This window comes from Rhipicephalus microplus, chromosome 7 (genome assembly GCF_043290135.1).
Source record: "Rhipicephalus microplus isolate Deutch F79 chromosome 7, USDA_Rmic, whole genome shotgun sequence".
NCBI classification, from domain to species: Eukaryota; Metazoa; Arthropoda; class Arachnida; order Ixodida; family Ixodidae; genus Rhipicephalus; species Rhipicephalus microplus.
The window spans coordinates 84,613,543-84,627,005 of NC_134706.1; the positions used below are offsets into that span (position 1 = coordinate 84,613,543).

General features: G+C 44.9%; 1 protein-coding gene across 1 annotated transcript in view; it reads left to right on the forward strand.

Annotated features, from left to right (window-relative positions):
• Positions 1-7,432, forward strand: part of LOC119179580 (cytochrome P450 3A43) — a 41,599-nt gene extending 34,167 nt beyond the window's left edge. The window contains 2 exon segments of the mRNA XM_075869393.1: positions 1,558-1,720; positions 7,114-7,432. Of these exon segments, the coding sequence (XP_075725508.1) occupies positions 1,558-1,720; positions 7,114-7,191 (241 nt within the window). The 3' untranslated portion in view covers positions 7,192-7,432.
• Positions 7,433-13,463: the final 6,031 nt, after the last annotated feature.

Consider the following 13,463-nt stretch of genomic DNA (forward strand, 5'->3'; position numbering starts at 1 on the left):
TTCAGACTATGACTCTCTGAAATTTTCTTCAACTGAGGCTGATCGAAACCGAAATATGCAGGCATGTATTTATGAAACTGCCAAACAATGGTTTGATTTGCGTTTCACCCAACACACAAAAAAAATTTATCGCAGTCATGGAAGCACACTTTGTTAGAGGCTTCAAAAAGAGCGCAGCGTTATTGTGGGACGAAGCCATCAAGTGTGAACAAAACAGTGAGAATCTAATGCCTTTTTCAGAACCGGGCTCACCAAAATGTTTTACTCTCCCAGACTCACTGAAAATTAGGCTCACAAATTCATTTCAGTATCAGCGCGGCGAATTCACGAATCACAAGCGAGTTTGCCGATCTATTACTCTAGCTGAGCGTTCGTGTTCCACTCAGCTAAAACCTTGTTCAAGGCAACAATTTTGGAATACCGGAAAGATCTAGCTCTACGCCACATAGCGACGAAGGCGCTGTTGGATTTGCTACGAGCGACGCGCCTCGATGAACGATTACCACACTCTTCTATGTGTGTCATACCACTTACCTCGCTTCCTCTCTCATTTTATCTTCTTTACTTTCTTTTCTCCCCACGCGTTTTCTCCGGTGCAGAATAGCAAGCTGGGTATTTTACAAGCCGGATGTTTTACAAGCCGGAACAGCAAGCTAGATTTGTTTACACCCCCAGCTTTCCGCACTAGCTTTCTCTCTCTCTCTCTCTCTCTCTGTCCACTCAATTATTCAGCGGCAACGGTGCTGTACATACACAGAACGATCGTGTAAGCAGAAGGGCGCAGAACACTCATCTCGCTTCACTCCAAAATCGATCGAGCTGAGTTCTATGGTGCGATCACTTCGTTTCGCCGTAATCTTGCAGACAAGCTGATACCGCGTCAGCAAGACGCGCTTGTCAATCACGGAAAATGGGGCCAGTTCATTGCACTTGTTTTGGGGGCACTGTATACGCGTAGAACGGAGGACAAGCTACACTCAGCTAAAACGGCTGTTAACCCGAAGGTGGTGAGATCGAATCTCGGCCGTGGCCGTCGCATGTCAATGTAAGCAGGATGCTACATAGAGACCCTTGTGCTTATATAGTCTGATTTAGAGGAGCATTAAAAACGCCCAGGTCACTGAAGTTTCAGAAGCCCTCCATTAAGGCCCCTCTTCTGCTCGCGTCATTTTGTTGAGACGTAAAATTCCTACATTTACTGTTATTCAGCTAAGGCTTTCTATAAGCCCCGCTGAAGGACGGTGGTTCAGAAGCGTCGTTAGAAGACGCTACGTGCCCTGCGCTCTAATCTCGTGAAGTCTCGTGAAAGTGACGATATTGAATATCCGAGGATTGCCGCCTCGTGTTGGTAAACATTTTCGGTTTCCAACATGGGCGTGCTTAGTGGCCTGGTCTGTTCCCAAGCCCCAATCTATTCTAGTTCGTTACGTGACGCCAACAACGATTGAAAAACGTACAAAGAGGCACGTGTGAAGTTTTTAGCGCATTGCGTCTTGACTCATGGGCTGTGTTGCGCTGTGAAGAATGGTTTTGCTGTAGTTTCAGTTGCTGCTGCAGGTTTTTGCCGGAGAACGTTGCTGCGAGGCCAACGATCGCGTACCAGCCATTCGGCGATGGTCCGAGGAACTGCATCGGAAAGCGGCTTGCTCTTCTAGAGATCATATACACGGGTGCAAGGATGGTGGAAAAGTTCAAGCTAACATTAGGAGAGTCTCAGAAGGTGAGTTAAAGCAGTGGCCGTGTTTACATTTTTCTTTAATAGATCATATAATTTTCTGCTGACTGTTGCACAGACCTTGGAATGCGCTGCACTCTAAAGCCACATAGGAGCATACAAGAAAATTAGCACGAGATTGAAATAGATTGCGGGAAACCTTAACGCACAGCATGTGAATTGCTTGTTTAAACACGAAAGTAATTAACTTGGGTTCATTGCACGTGTCTACTAACTTGACAGGCATGAAATATGTCGGTCATCGATGGTGACATGCCAAAACAACGCGCGCCTGTTTGCATCATCTAACAACAAAAACAGAAAAAGCATGCACATTATATACACTCAAATAATTCCGAATTCTTGTTTACCGAGACGCAAACAGTGAATGAACATACCACACATCTACCTGAGAAAGATAGCCGAGGTCTTAAATAATGATATATGATAAATAATCTGTTCCTATAGTCGTTCGTACGAGGCTGTCCGCAACTAAAGTGATCACTTAGTATTCAACACTTTTTAAAAGCTGCCGGTTACTAAATATTTCGGATAATTACTTGTATACCGACAACATGATTCGGCACCATATAATGAATATCTCCCGCATCAAGCGGACTAAATGTTCTGGCTTTGACAGTTGGAATGGTAATGCTGTTTTCACCTTAGATGCAGTGAGGCCTTGAAACACATCGCGAATACTTCAGTAGCTGAGAAGTACACGTGTAGCAACTTATCAACAGTAAGGAACACCGGATCGGCCTCAAGGGGTTCGGTTTGGCACTGTTGGATGACGTTCTCAAAGAAGTGCATGCACAGACTGCTTTTCAGTTAGGACCCCTGCGCACATCATGCAAGAAAGTTAAAACCACACTCTTTACTCAGGATCACGTGTAAATGTGAAGCCTGAAAAGAGTACAATTTCTCTAAGTGCTCCCAGTCAAAAGTACTGCGTCAGATCAGATCCATTCGCAATAGCACTTTTTAGGAAGGTATTAACCAGGCTTGCCTGATCTTCGAAGAGAAAGAGAGTCACAACATTAACCAAAGTCACCAGAACAGTAATCAACCGGCAGCCGTTATTTTATTTTAGAGCCTGAAAGTCAGCCAAACGTGATTTCAGCTTAGCTGATTTATTATCACAATCTGACTTCCAAAAATAAGTAAATATACATCACAGCAATGTTTATCACAGAAAAATAGAGCTAAAGGAAGGTCAGCTAACTTCCTGGAGGAGGCACTACGACTAGAACAGTCAAGTGCACATAACCGAGTTTACCTTTGCGAGCAGGCCCCGGGGCACTATTAATGTAGAGGGAGCAGTGTGCTGCATATGTCACAGTAACTGCAGCACAGTTTTTTAATCGCGTTATCTACAGCTTGTAACACCTTTTAGATGCAGAGCATCTTATACTCGCGCCTTGTAGTGCGCCGTCCGCGCCGTCCGCACCGCTTCTCGAACATTCGACAGCTGACGCGCGCGCATGCGCCGTCGCCCACTCTTCCACCATCTGTGCATCCCTTCCTCCTCTACACACCGCGCGCGCTTCACTCCTCCACCATCTGTGCACCCTTCCTCCTCTACACACCGCGTTCGACATCTACAATTCTCCTGATTCTCCAGTGGACGCGCATGTGGCGTAGCGCTTCGAGAACATTCAACAGCTGACAGTGCATGCGCCGTCGTGCTGTATATATACTCAAGGTCGGCGCTCGCTCGCTCAGTTGCCGCTCGTCGGTTGGTTTGTACGGCGCGTCGACGTCCAAGGTCGCGGTGAAATGAATTCCAACGAATCCACAAACACAATGATCGACGTCCCTTCGACCAGCGCCGCCCTTTCGCATACGTGTGTACGTGTTCACTCATTTAACACCCCCTCCTACAACCACGTTAACCAATTTAGCCATCGACCCAAGTAAGTCGCAATTTAACACCCCATTTCACAACCACGTTAACCAATTTAGCCATCGACCCAAGTAAGTCGCACTTTAACACCCCGTTAACCAATTATATGGTCCGCATCCTCCTCAGTGTTCCCCCGAGGGAAGCTGCGGGCAATTTTTTTTGACGTTGTCCAAGTTTCACCCTTATGATTGCAAGGAGTTCACACACTCAATTCCTCAAGTCACTTCTTGTAAGAGGCGCAAGAGAAAGCACTCACTCCGCTTCTGCATTAAATTCAGAGAGAAACAAAGTTTTATTGCCTTGTCTGCAATGTGTTGCAGAGAATTAGCACCTCATGCAACCCGGTAGGCCTATATTTCGACTTAAAATTCCATTGCTGGCATGTCGGCCCTCACATCTTAAACTTGACGAAGGTGCCATACTTGATCCTTCATACACGAGCTCGGGGCAATTAAATACGCGTTTTGGCAAGGTTTTCGAAGCGTTCATCGTACTCTGCCCCATAACAGATGGCGCGATGTGCAGCCTGCAGCTAGAGTCACTTAAAGAAGACTGGCTGGGCTCCTCGCATGCAAATGTTTTCTTTTAATTGCCTTTTTGTTATAATATCGTACAAGTAACAGCTTAGACGCATTCACGCAAAAAGCTCATGCAGCGTATCGTGTGCACACAAAGGGATAAAACACAGACCTGTACACTTCCAAGTAAATGGAATAGCAACGCTGACTTGTTCAAATACAAAAATAAAATATAACAGTCGACATGACAAAAGTCATGGCTAGCAAGTGCAGCAGCGTCGGCAGTGAAAATACTAAACCACAATAAAAAATTGTCAGCATATCCACGGAGTGAATGATGGAGAGTGGGGCGAAGCATTCGTCCGTCCATGCGTTCTTGTTTCGCTCCGTCCATGCGTCCGTCTGTGTGACCGTCCATGTGTCCATCCGCCCGTCCGTGCGTGCGTCTGTTCGTGCGTCCGTGCCTGCGTTCGTCCATGCATCCGCCCATGCGTCTGCTCATGCGTCCATCCATGCATCTGTCTGTGTGTCCGTTCGTCCATCTATTCAACACTCCATGTACCACCATCTCGCAGCTTTTCATGATATATTCCCCATATAGAAGCACCGCCATCCCGCGGACATTCCAAGGACTAAACGAGAGGTGGCACACGCACACTTTCTTACGGCTTGCACTTCGGGTCTACTTCCCTCCTTTCACTACCTCGAGTTCATGGTATATACTAGTTCACTGTATTCATGGCACCTACAACGGCACAACGCTTGCTAAACCATTCTAACGCCCGACGCCCAACGCTCGCTAAACCTTTCTAAAACCAAGGAGGTTACGCCCAGCAAGTATAACGTAGCAACCTTTTCCTGTCAGATAGTGGTCAATGTACATGCCAACGGCTGCTAATGGGAATTGAGAGACAGGAGAATTCGGCTTTTACTTTTTTACCGCTCTCACTTCGTATCTACTTCCCACCTTTAACCACCTCGAGTTCATTCATGGTATATACTAGTTCTTCGTATTCGTGGCACTGCGTCACAACGTTCGCTAAACCTTTCTAAACCCAAGGAGGTTACGCCCAGCGAGTATAACGTAGCAACCCTTTCTTGTCAGATAGTGCTCAATGTACATGCCAATGACTGCATGTATATATAAGCGTGCGCGTTAACTAAAAGCCGAATGCTCGTGTCTCTCATTCCCCATTAGCAGCCATTGGCATGTACATTGAGCACTGTTCTTTATTGTTCAACAACGCACAGAAGAAATCTCTCACCGGCACCACTTTGGAGGTTAAAATGTTATAGTTGTTACAAACTACAACGGTTATGAGGGACGAACGGGTGCCGTTGTAAGGAGCTTCGCCCCTAAAATGACTGCGAAAACAGCAAGATGTGTGCGCTTTGCGCAAGGTTTCTATGAGCCGCGGGTAATCATTTTTCGCCAACGGTCGCCTATAGGGTGGCACTACCTATACCGCCGACATCAGCGCGTGAGGCAGATAGCGGCCGAAAAGCCGGAACGAGTCCGCCGCCAGCTACGTTACAGTGCTACCTATATATATGTGAGTTCTTTAATGATGTTAAAGCCATGGGAGGCATTTTGGGCGCATGTTCTTGGTACACTGAGTGAAAAAAATTCGAATACTTTGAGGGAGCCGCAGCTGGCAGTTTGAATCAACACCTAACGCTTCTTTTTGTACAGTTGCGATAAGTTTTAGCGTATATTATCTGAAAATGCGAGTGCCAGAACAATAGCGGCAAAGTACCCAAGTTGCCAACGTTATTTTATTTTGTCGCCGTAGCCTTTTAAAAGCAGCCATTCTGGCGTAATGTAGCCAAATCTTGCAGCCCTGATGTTAATAGTGTCCACACCAGACAAAAAGACGCAAGAGGTCGCAAGTGAACATCGGTTATTTCTTGAAGTTATTGTCAGATGCTCGTAACAGTGAAGGTGTCATCAGTCAGGTGGTTGCATACACAGTGATTCATTCGCAAATGCTGTGCCAATAAGAAGTATGACACTCATATGCCATCTACAGCGAATTGTGAAGTCTTCGATCATCGAATACACTCATCGTCAGAGCAATACGTCATCTAGTATGCATGAACAATCTAATATAACCTTACAGGGTTATTGCTGGTGATGACGCAAGTGCTCTAATGTGCATTCAGCTACTCGAATAATGAACGCAATCTTATCAGTAATACACTCGAAAATTTTTCTATACATACTAGCTCGGGCTGCTTTGCGCTGCGGTAACAATGTTTTTTGCATGAAGCCCTTTTACAAAAAAAAACAATTCAATTAGAACTGCCTGACAATATATATATAGGAGAATATTATCTGGCATTTGACGTCCCAAAAGCGCTATACAATTATGAGAGACGCCGTAGTGGAGGGCTCCGAAGATTTTGACCATTTGAGGTTCTTTAACGTGCACTGAAATGTCAGCCCGTGGGTCTCGAACAGTTTCTTCTCAATCGAAAAGGCAGCCACCTGGCCTGTATTCGGCCTTTTGTGTTAATATATAAAGCAGCTATAGTACGGCTTCATCAGCTTGTTCAATGCGTATGCGTTGTTACCAGCACCGCTCCCGTGAAGGTGTTTTTTTGGTAATAGAGACGCTAAAGTGCCCGAATATAGCTAGAAGCTCCCTGCGGTAACAAAATACATCATGTCCAATGGTTAAACCGTTAGTATACACTTATTTAAGCACATAACTGTCACGTTTATAAACAATAAAGCAGTATAGAGTATGCACCTGTTCGTCTGAACGGCTTTTGTAGTGTGGCCTGTGTTTATTTTCTCGAGCATAATCAGTGCTTTAGGTAATGCTAAAAAAGTGTGCCGGAAGCATGACGCGCGCGGTGTGTCCTTCCCTCTGTTAATAACTGTGTCTCGTGTATGACTACACAATTTTCGTTATGCCTAACCAAATGGCCCAAAACTGCCGATTTGACAGTGGTCCTGCTGTTTTCTTCAGGATCGAATGGTTATGGACTACCACGCCATGGTCTCATCGCCCGGTGATGGCCCCTACATTGTGTTTCATCGAATTTGACAAGTGAAGATAGAGCGTCCACTCCGTCTCCATGCAAGATCAAAAGAATCGTGTCGATAGCCTACAGGGACGCATAAGTTTCATCCTCTTAGCTGTGTTTCACGCTAATCATGTCAAGCAATGACGTCATCGTAATGTACTGCACACATAACAAATAGCCTGAATAAAGGTATACTGAAAAAAATAGAAATAGAAATAATGCACCTTCACACAAGCTTGAATAAATTGTGGAGGTAGGTGACCTTTTTGTCTTTCATTTTGTTCCTGATCTCTTTTCTTCCTTTTCTCTCCTCTCTATTTTTCTGTGTTTTCGTCTGTTTTATCTCTCTTTCTTCTTTCTGGCCTGTTTGAGGCGATTGCCCTGTTTATTCGGCTCATTTCACGAAGCGTTACGACCTCTCGGCTCTCAAGTAAATTTTGTTTTCTTGTCTCTCGATACTACCTATTCCTCTCTCTCCATCTTTCCATGACTTCACATCGCTTTCTATTTTTTTCCCTTTTTTTGCAATTCTCATTTTATTATTTACGCTACCTTTTGCTTTAGACTCTCTCCTTTCTCCCTCTTCATCACCCTATTTTCTTTTTACCACCCGCTTGCTATAAACTATACTATCAATTACTTTGTTGTGCCCTGATATAGCATGACAGCAGAGGCGAGTGGCCACGACTGTCACCTTAAGAACGTGGGTAGGTGGTTAAAACGCCGCCTTGTTAAGAAATATTTCTCCAAAATATTTCTCACTCTCTCAGTACTTAATCTGTCACCCACCGCAGTCAATGCATAGCATGCCAGACGAGCAGGCGTACATGCTTTCGAAGCTAAGTAGAGAATGAAGAACAGATAGACGACGAAAATAGCACGTGCCGGTTCGTGGAGAGAGACAGCGATCTGTCGACGCGAAGTGATATAGTGAATACCTTAACTCCTCCGTAATAACGAAAATGAAAGCGAATGCAATGAAAGTTGGCTGAATTTATTCGATTTACGTGTTAAAGGAGCAGCGACATCAAATTTACTCAAGCCAAGACATTTGCGTCAGCGAGTAGCTATAAACCCCGTAGCAGCGGTTCGCGACCTAAACGCAACTGAGGGATGTATAACTATCGCTTTTATTGACTTATATCCCTGGTATCTGGCAATATTCAAAACGGCCGGAAACTCCGCCATTTTTAGCGCTGGAAGCACCAGCAGTGGCGCTACCTCGCAGTCACCTTCAGATCATGCCACCAGAGAGTTTCCTAATATACACTAGAGGGAACTCTGGCGCTAGCGTCTATGGGAGCTGCAATTCGCGGCGCTTCAGCGAGCATAGGAATGACGGGTAGTACACACATTCGTCTAATTTTCATACTTCTGGCCTGCTTCTGACTGCGCGTGTGTTCGTGTGGCTTGGAGCTGTTTTTTCACGAAAACATAAATCAGCAAATGTTCACTGTTTGCGCTTCACAACCTTACTCTTTTAGGCTTACCATTTCAAATCATATCACTAAGTTCAAAAGGGTTTGTTCTTTCTTTCAAAACAAAACCGTAACGAGAAGTAAACGAAGCTGCAAGTACGATACGCCACCCGCAAGTATGAATCCCACGGTCGCTGAACGATCGCAGCGCCAGAGTCCCCTCTAGTAAATTTTAGGAAACTCTATGCACGCCACAGCTTAACACGTTTCCGCAGAAAACAGTGACGTCAGGCTCAGCTGCTCTGCAAACATTTCTTCTGCTAGGGGGACACATTCAGTCACGCCTTGTCACATGCATTGCTGCCATCGCCGTACAAAGTATCCACTCGGGTTCAATACGACAGTCTGGACCTTGGAATTTCCGCGATTTGCGACGTCGCGAAATATTTTTGCTTCGATTGACCTTTTGCAGAACAGTGATTCCGAAATGGACGCCGTTCCAAGCAGCACTGCAGAGGTGCCCGAGGATGCACGCTTAAGCCTTATTCGCTCGTGTGTCTCAGGTAGCTGTATTGGTGTGTTTTGGCGTACAAAACATTCAGGTATACGCAGAGGGGTCAATACAATATAGCTATCATGAATGAGCACCAGCAGAGAAATAGAATACGTTTTTTTTATTGTTCCTTGCCAGGTTCTCTTTCGCGCCTCTAGATGGCCCCACCTATCCGTCCTCTCGCGTTTAGCACGGTATTACCACTTTTACGAGGACGCGAAGTATACAGATGAGCTAAAGATCAACGATACCTGCGTGTTACTTGTTAGCGATGATGTCTGACTATGCGCCGTTCTACTTTTGATAGCTTCAGGTTGTGTTATGTGTAACAGTGTCAGTTCAAGTGGACAAATAAACAGAAAGGAAGAAAGGACAGGTGCTTGTCCTCTCTTCCTTCCTGTTTATTCGTGCGCTTGAACTGACAGTTATACCACGCATATCCAACTAGCCCAACTTTCGTTTCTGATGTGCAACACATCATCATCATCATCAGCATCAGCATCATCATCATAAACCTGACTACGTCCATTGCAGGACAGACGTTTCTCCCATGTTCCGTTAGTAAACCCGGTCCTGTGCTTGCTGCTGCCAATATATACCCGCAAACTTATTAATTTCATCTGCCCACCTAACCTTCTGTGTCACCCTAACCCGCATGCCTTCTCTGGGAATCCAGTTATATACCCTTAATGACCAACGGTTATCTTGTCTACGCACTACATGCCCGGCCCATGTTCATTTCTTCTTCTTGATTTTAACTAAGATGTCCTTAACCCCCGTTTGTTCCCTAATCCACTCGGCTTTCTTTTTGCCTCTCAAAGTTACACCTGTCATTTTCTTTCCATTGCGCGCTGCGTCGTCCTCAATTTAAGCTGAACCCTCTTTATGAGTCTCCAGGTTTCTGCTCCGTAGCTAAGTACCGGCAAGATACAGCTGTTATATACCTTTTTCTTGAGGTATAGTGGCAATCTACCTGTCATTATTATGAGTGCTTGCCGAAAGTGCTCCACCCCATTCTTATTCTCCTAGTTACTTCAATCTCGTAGTTAGTCTCTGCGGTTATTACCTGCCCTAAGTAGACAGAGTCTTTTACAACTTCAAGTGCACTATTACCTATCTCGAAGCGCTGTTCCTTTCCGAGGTTGTTGTACATTACTTTCGTTTTCTGCAGATTAATTTTAAGACCCACCTTTCTGCTCTCCTTGGTAACTCCGTAATCATGAGTTACAATTCGTCCCCTGAGTTACTCAGCAATGCAATGTCATCGGCGAAGCGCAGGTTACTAAGGTATTCTCCATTAACTCTTATCCCTAACTGTTCCCATTCTAGGCTTCTGAAAACCTCCTGTAAGCACGCGGTAAACAGCAATGGAGAGATTGTGTCCCCCTGCCTTACACCCTTCTTGATTGGTATTTTGTTGTTTTCTTTATGAAGCACTAAGGTAGCAGTTGATCCCCAGTAGATTTCTTCCAGAATGTTTATAGATACTTCATACTTCATTGACGCCCTGATTCCGCAGTGTCTGCATGACGGGTGATATTTCTACTGAATCAAACGCCTTCTCGTAATCTATGAAGTCTATGTATAGTGGTTGGTTATATTCTGAGCATTTCTCTATTGCCGGATTGATAGTACGGGTGTGGTTGATTGTTGAGTGACCTGCTCGAAATCTTGCTTGTTCCTTTGGTTGATTGAATTTTAATGTTTTCTTTACTCTGTTAGCAATTACCTTTGTAAATAGTTTGTATACTACAGAGAGCAAGCTGATCGGCATGTAATTCTTCAAGCCCTTGTCATCTCCTTTCTTATGTATGGAGATGATGTTAGCATTTTTCCAAGACTCTGGTACTCTTCCCGTCAGGAGACACCTAGTAAACAGGGTGGTTACTTTTTCTAAAACAATCGGTCCTCCATCTTTCAGCAGATCTGATGTTACCTGATTCTCACCAGCAGCTTTGCCTCTTTGCTTGCTCTACGAAGCTTTTCTGACTTCTATCATTGCTGGTGGGGTGTCATCTGGATTACTGCTAGTTCTTATAGTATTAAGGTCGTGGTTGTCCCGGCTACTGTACAGATCTCTGTAAGGTTCCTTCACTATTTTCACTATCCTGTCTACATTGGTAGTTATTTTGCCTTCTTTGTCCCTTAGTGCATACATCCGATTTTTGCCTATCTCAAGTTCCCCTTGAATGCTTTGACGCGTCTTCCGTTTTTCAGAGCATGTTCAATTCTCTCCATGTTATACCTCCTTACATCGCATGCCTTACGCCTAATAATCAACTTCGAAAGCTCTGCCAGTTCTATTTTGTCTGTTGTACTTGAGACTTTCATGATCTGACGCTTCTTACTGAGATTCTTCGTTTTTTTTAGGAAAGCTTGCCAGTGTCCTGTCTAACTACCCTGCCTCCTACATCCACTGCACACTCCGTAATGATACGCGTAAGATTATCATTCATTGTATTTATGCTAAGGTTGGTTTCCTCATTAAGAACCGAGTACCTGTTCTGAAGCGAGACTGAATTCCTGTACTTTCGCTCTAAGTGGTACCTTATTGATTGGCTTCATGCGTATCAGTTGCTGTCGTTCCTTCTTCAAGTCTAGGCGAATTCGAGACCGTACCATTCTACGGTCAGTGCATCGTACCTTGCCAACCACTTAACACATATATGATATGAAAAGACACCCTCATTACCCTTTTCCCGTGCTTCGAAATATCCGGAAATGTTGTAGGCCCGTGTACTCAGATTTGGGTGCACGTTAAAGAACCCCAGGTGGTCAAAATTTCCGGAGCCCTCCACTACGGCGTCTCTCATAATCAAACGGTGGTTTTGGGACGTTAAACCCCACAAATCAATCAATCAATCAATCAGTGCTTCGAAATAGACGAGTGCAACTCACCTGCAACTCACAACAATTTCCAGACATGCTGACCGGCAAGTACACGTTTATTCATGCTCTTTTTTGTGCCAAATTTTAAAGGTGGTTTTTATTTTGATAATTTGACAAAATCGTTTCAACCATCAGACGCGACGAGCGAGTGCGTTTCTGCGCTTCGGCGCAACGATAAGACCACTCGGATCGTACACGTCATCGCTACTAGGGCATCGTAACTCACGATGGTATTTGTGGAATGCATCACACCGAACACGTAGCAGTGGTGTTGATGTCGCAGGGTAGTCTATTTTCCGTTTTTTTTTCCTCCTTATCTTTCCTGCGCTGTTTGACATCGAATTAAAATGACTTTCACGTGACGAGTGTCATTCAAATTTGGCCTAGAAGGCCTATGCATACCAAGCGATCGAATGATGGGAACATCTCGATCTTGAAATTTGACATCAGTGCTCCTTTAACCGTTTGGTACATTTTCAAGTATTAGGCAGAATTAATTATATCTGGGCTTTTACGTCCGAGAACCAACATATGGTTATGAGAGGCGCCGTACTGGAGGCCTTCACAAGGTTTTACCATCTGGTGTTCTTTAACAACACTGGCATCCCACACTACGCGGTCCTCTTCCACTTCGTATCCATCGAACCTGCGACATCCGGGTTTGTAGTCGAGCAGCACAGCCTCTGTTTCATCGCGGCAGACAAGTAATAAACACGGCACAAGCTTAGCTGCGACGCTGCGACCCAGCAGCGATTATGATGACGAGCCCCAGTACTCCAATGTACATACTCGTCTTCAGCGTTACTATCAGCCTTATATCAGCTGACATTTAAGGTCAAGTCTGTGCACATATATCTCAACGGCTTCGTGCTCATGCGCACGCTTAATATTTATCAGAGGCGTGAGTCAGGGGTGCCGAGTAGGGAGGTGTGGGGGAAGGAGCGTGTGTCATGACATCTTCGCGAACTATTGCGCGGCAAGTTTTCATTTCCATGTAGGATCGCACCAGCTGATAACTAGTGTTTAAAGGTAAAAGGCCGGAATGACTGCCGTGGAGCACCAATTATAAGAGATATTGGCATTAAAAGCATAGACCGCACGATCTAAAAAGGAAATTTTAAGTTAACAGACTGATGAGTCGACTCACTTAGCTCACTCTGACTCCAGTGAAGGCGGGAGTTTGAATGAGCCCAGCTGTGTAATATGTTGGCGAGTTGAGGTCCAACTCAGTCAGGGTGATCAAAAAAGTGTACCGAGCCCAAATATAAGTGGGTCTAATTGGGAGGAATTTTCGTAAGTCTGAGCATGAGTGAGCCATCAGAGCAGATTGCATATGCTGAATGAGTCTGCGTGAGCTCCAATTATTTTAACAACCTATCCTTAGTTGCCTCCGTTTTAAAACGAGATGGTGAGTAACACTATCGCAACCTGT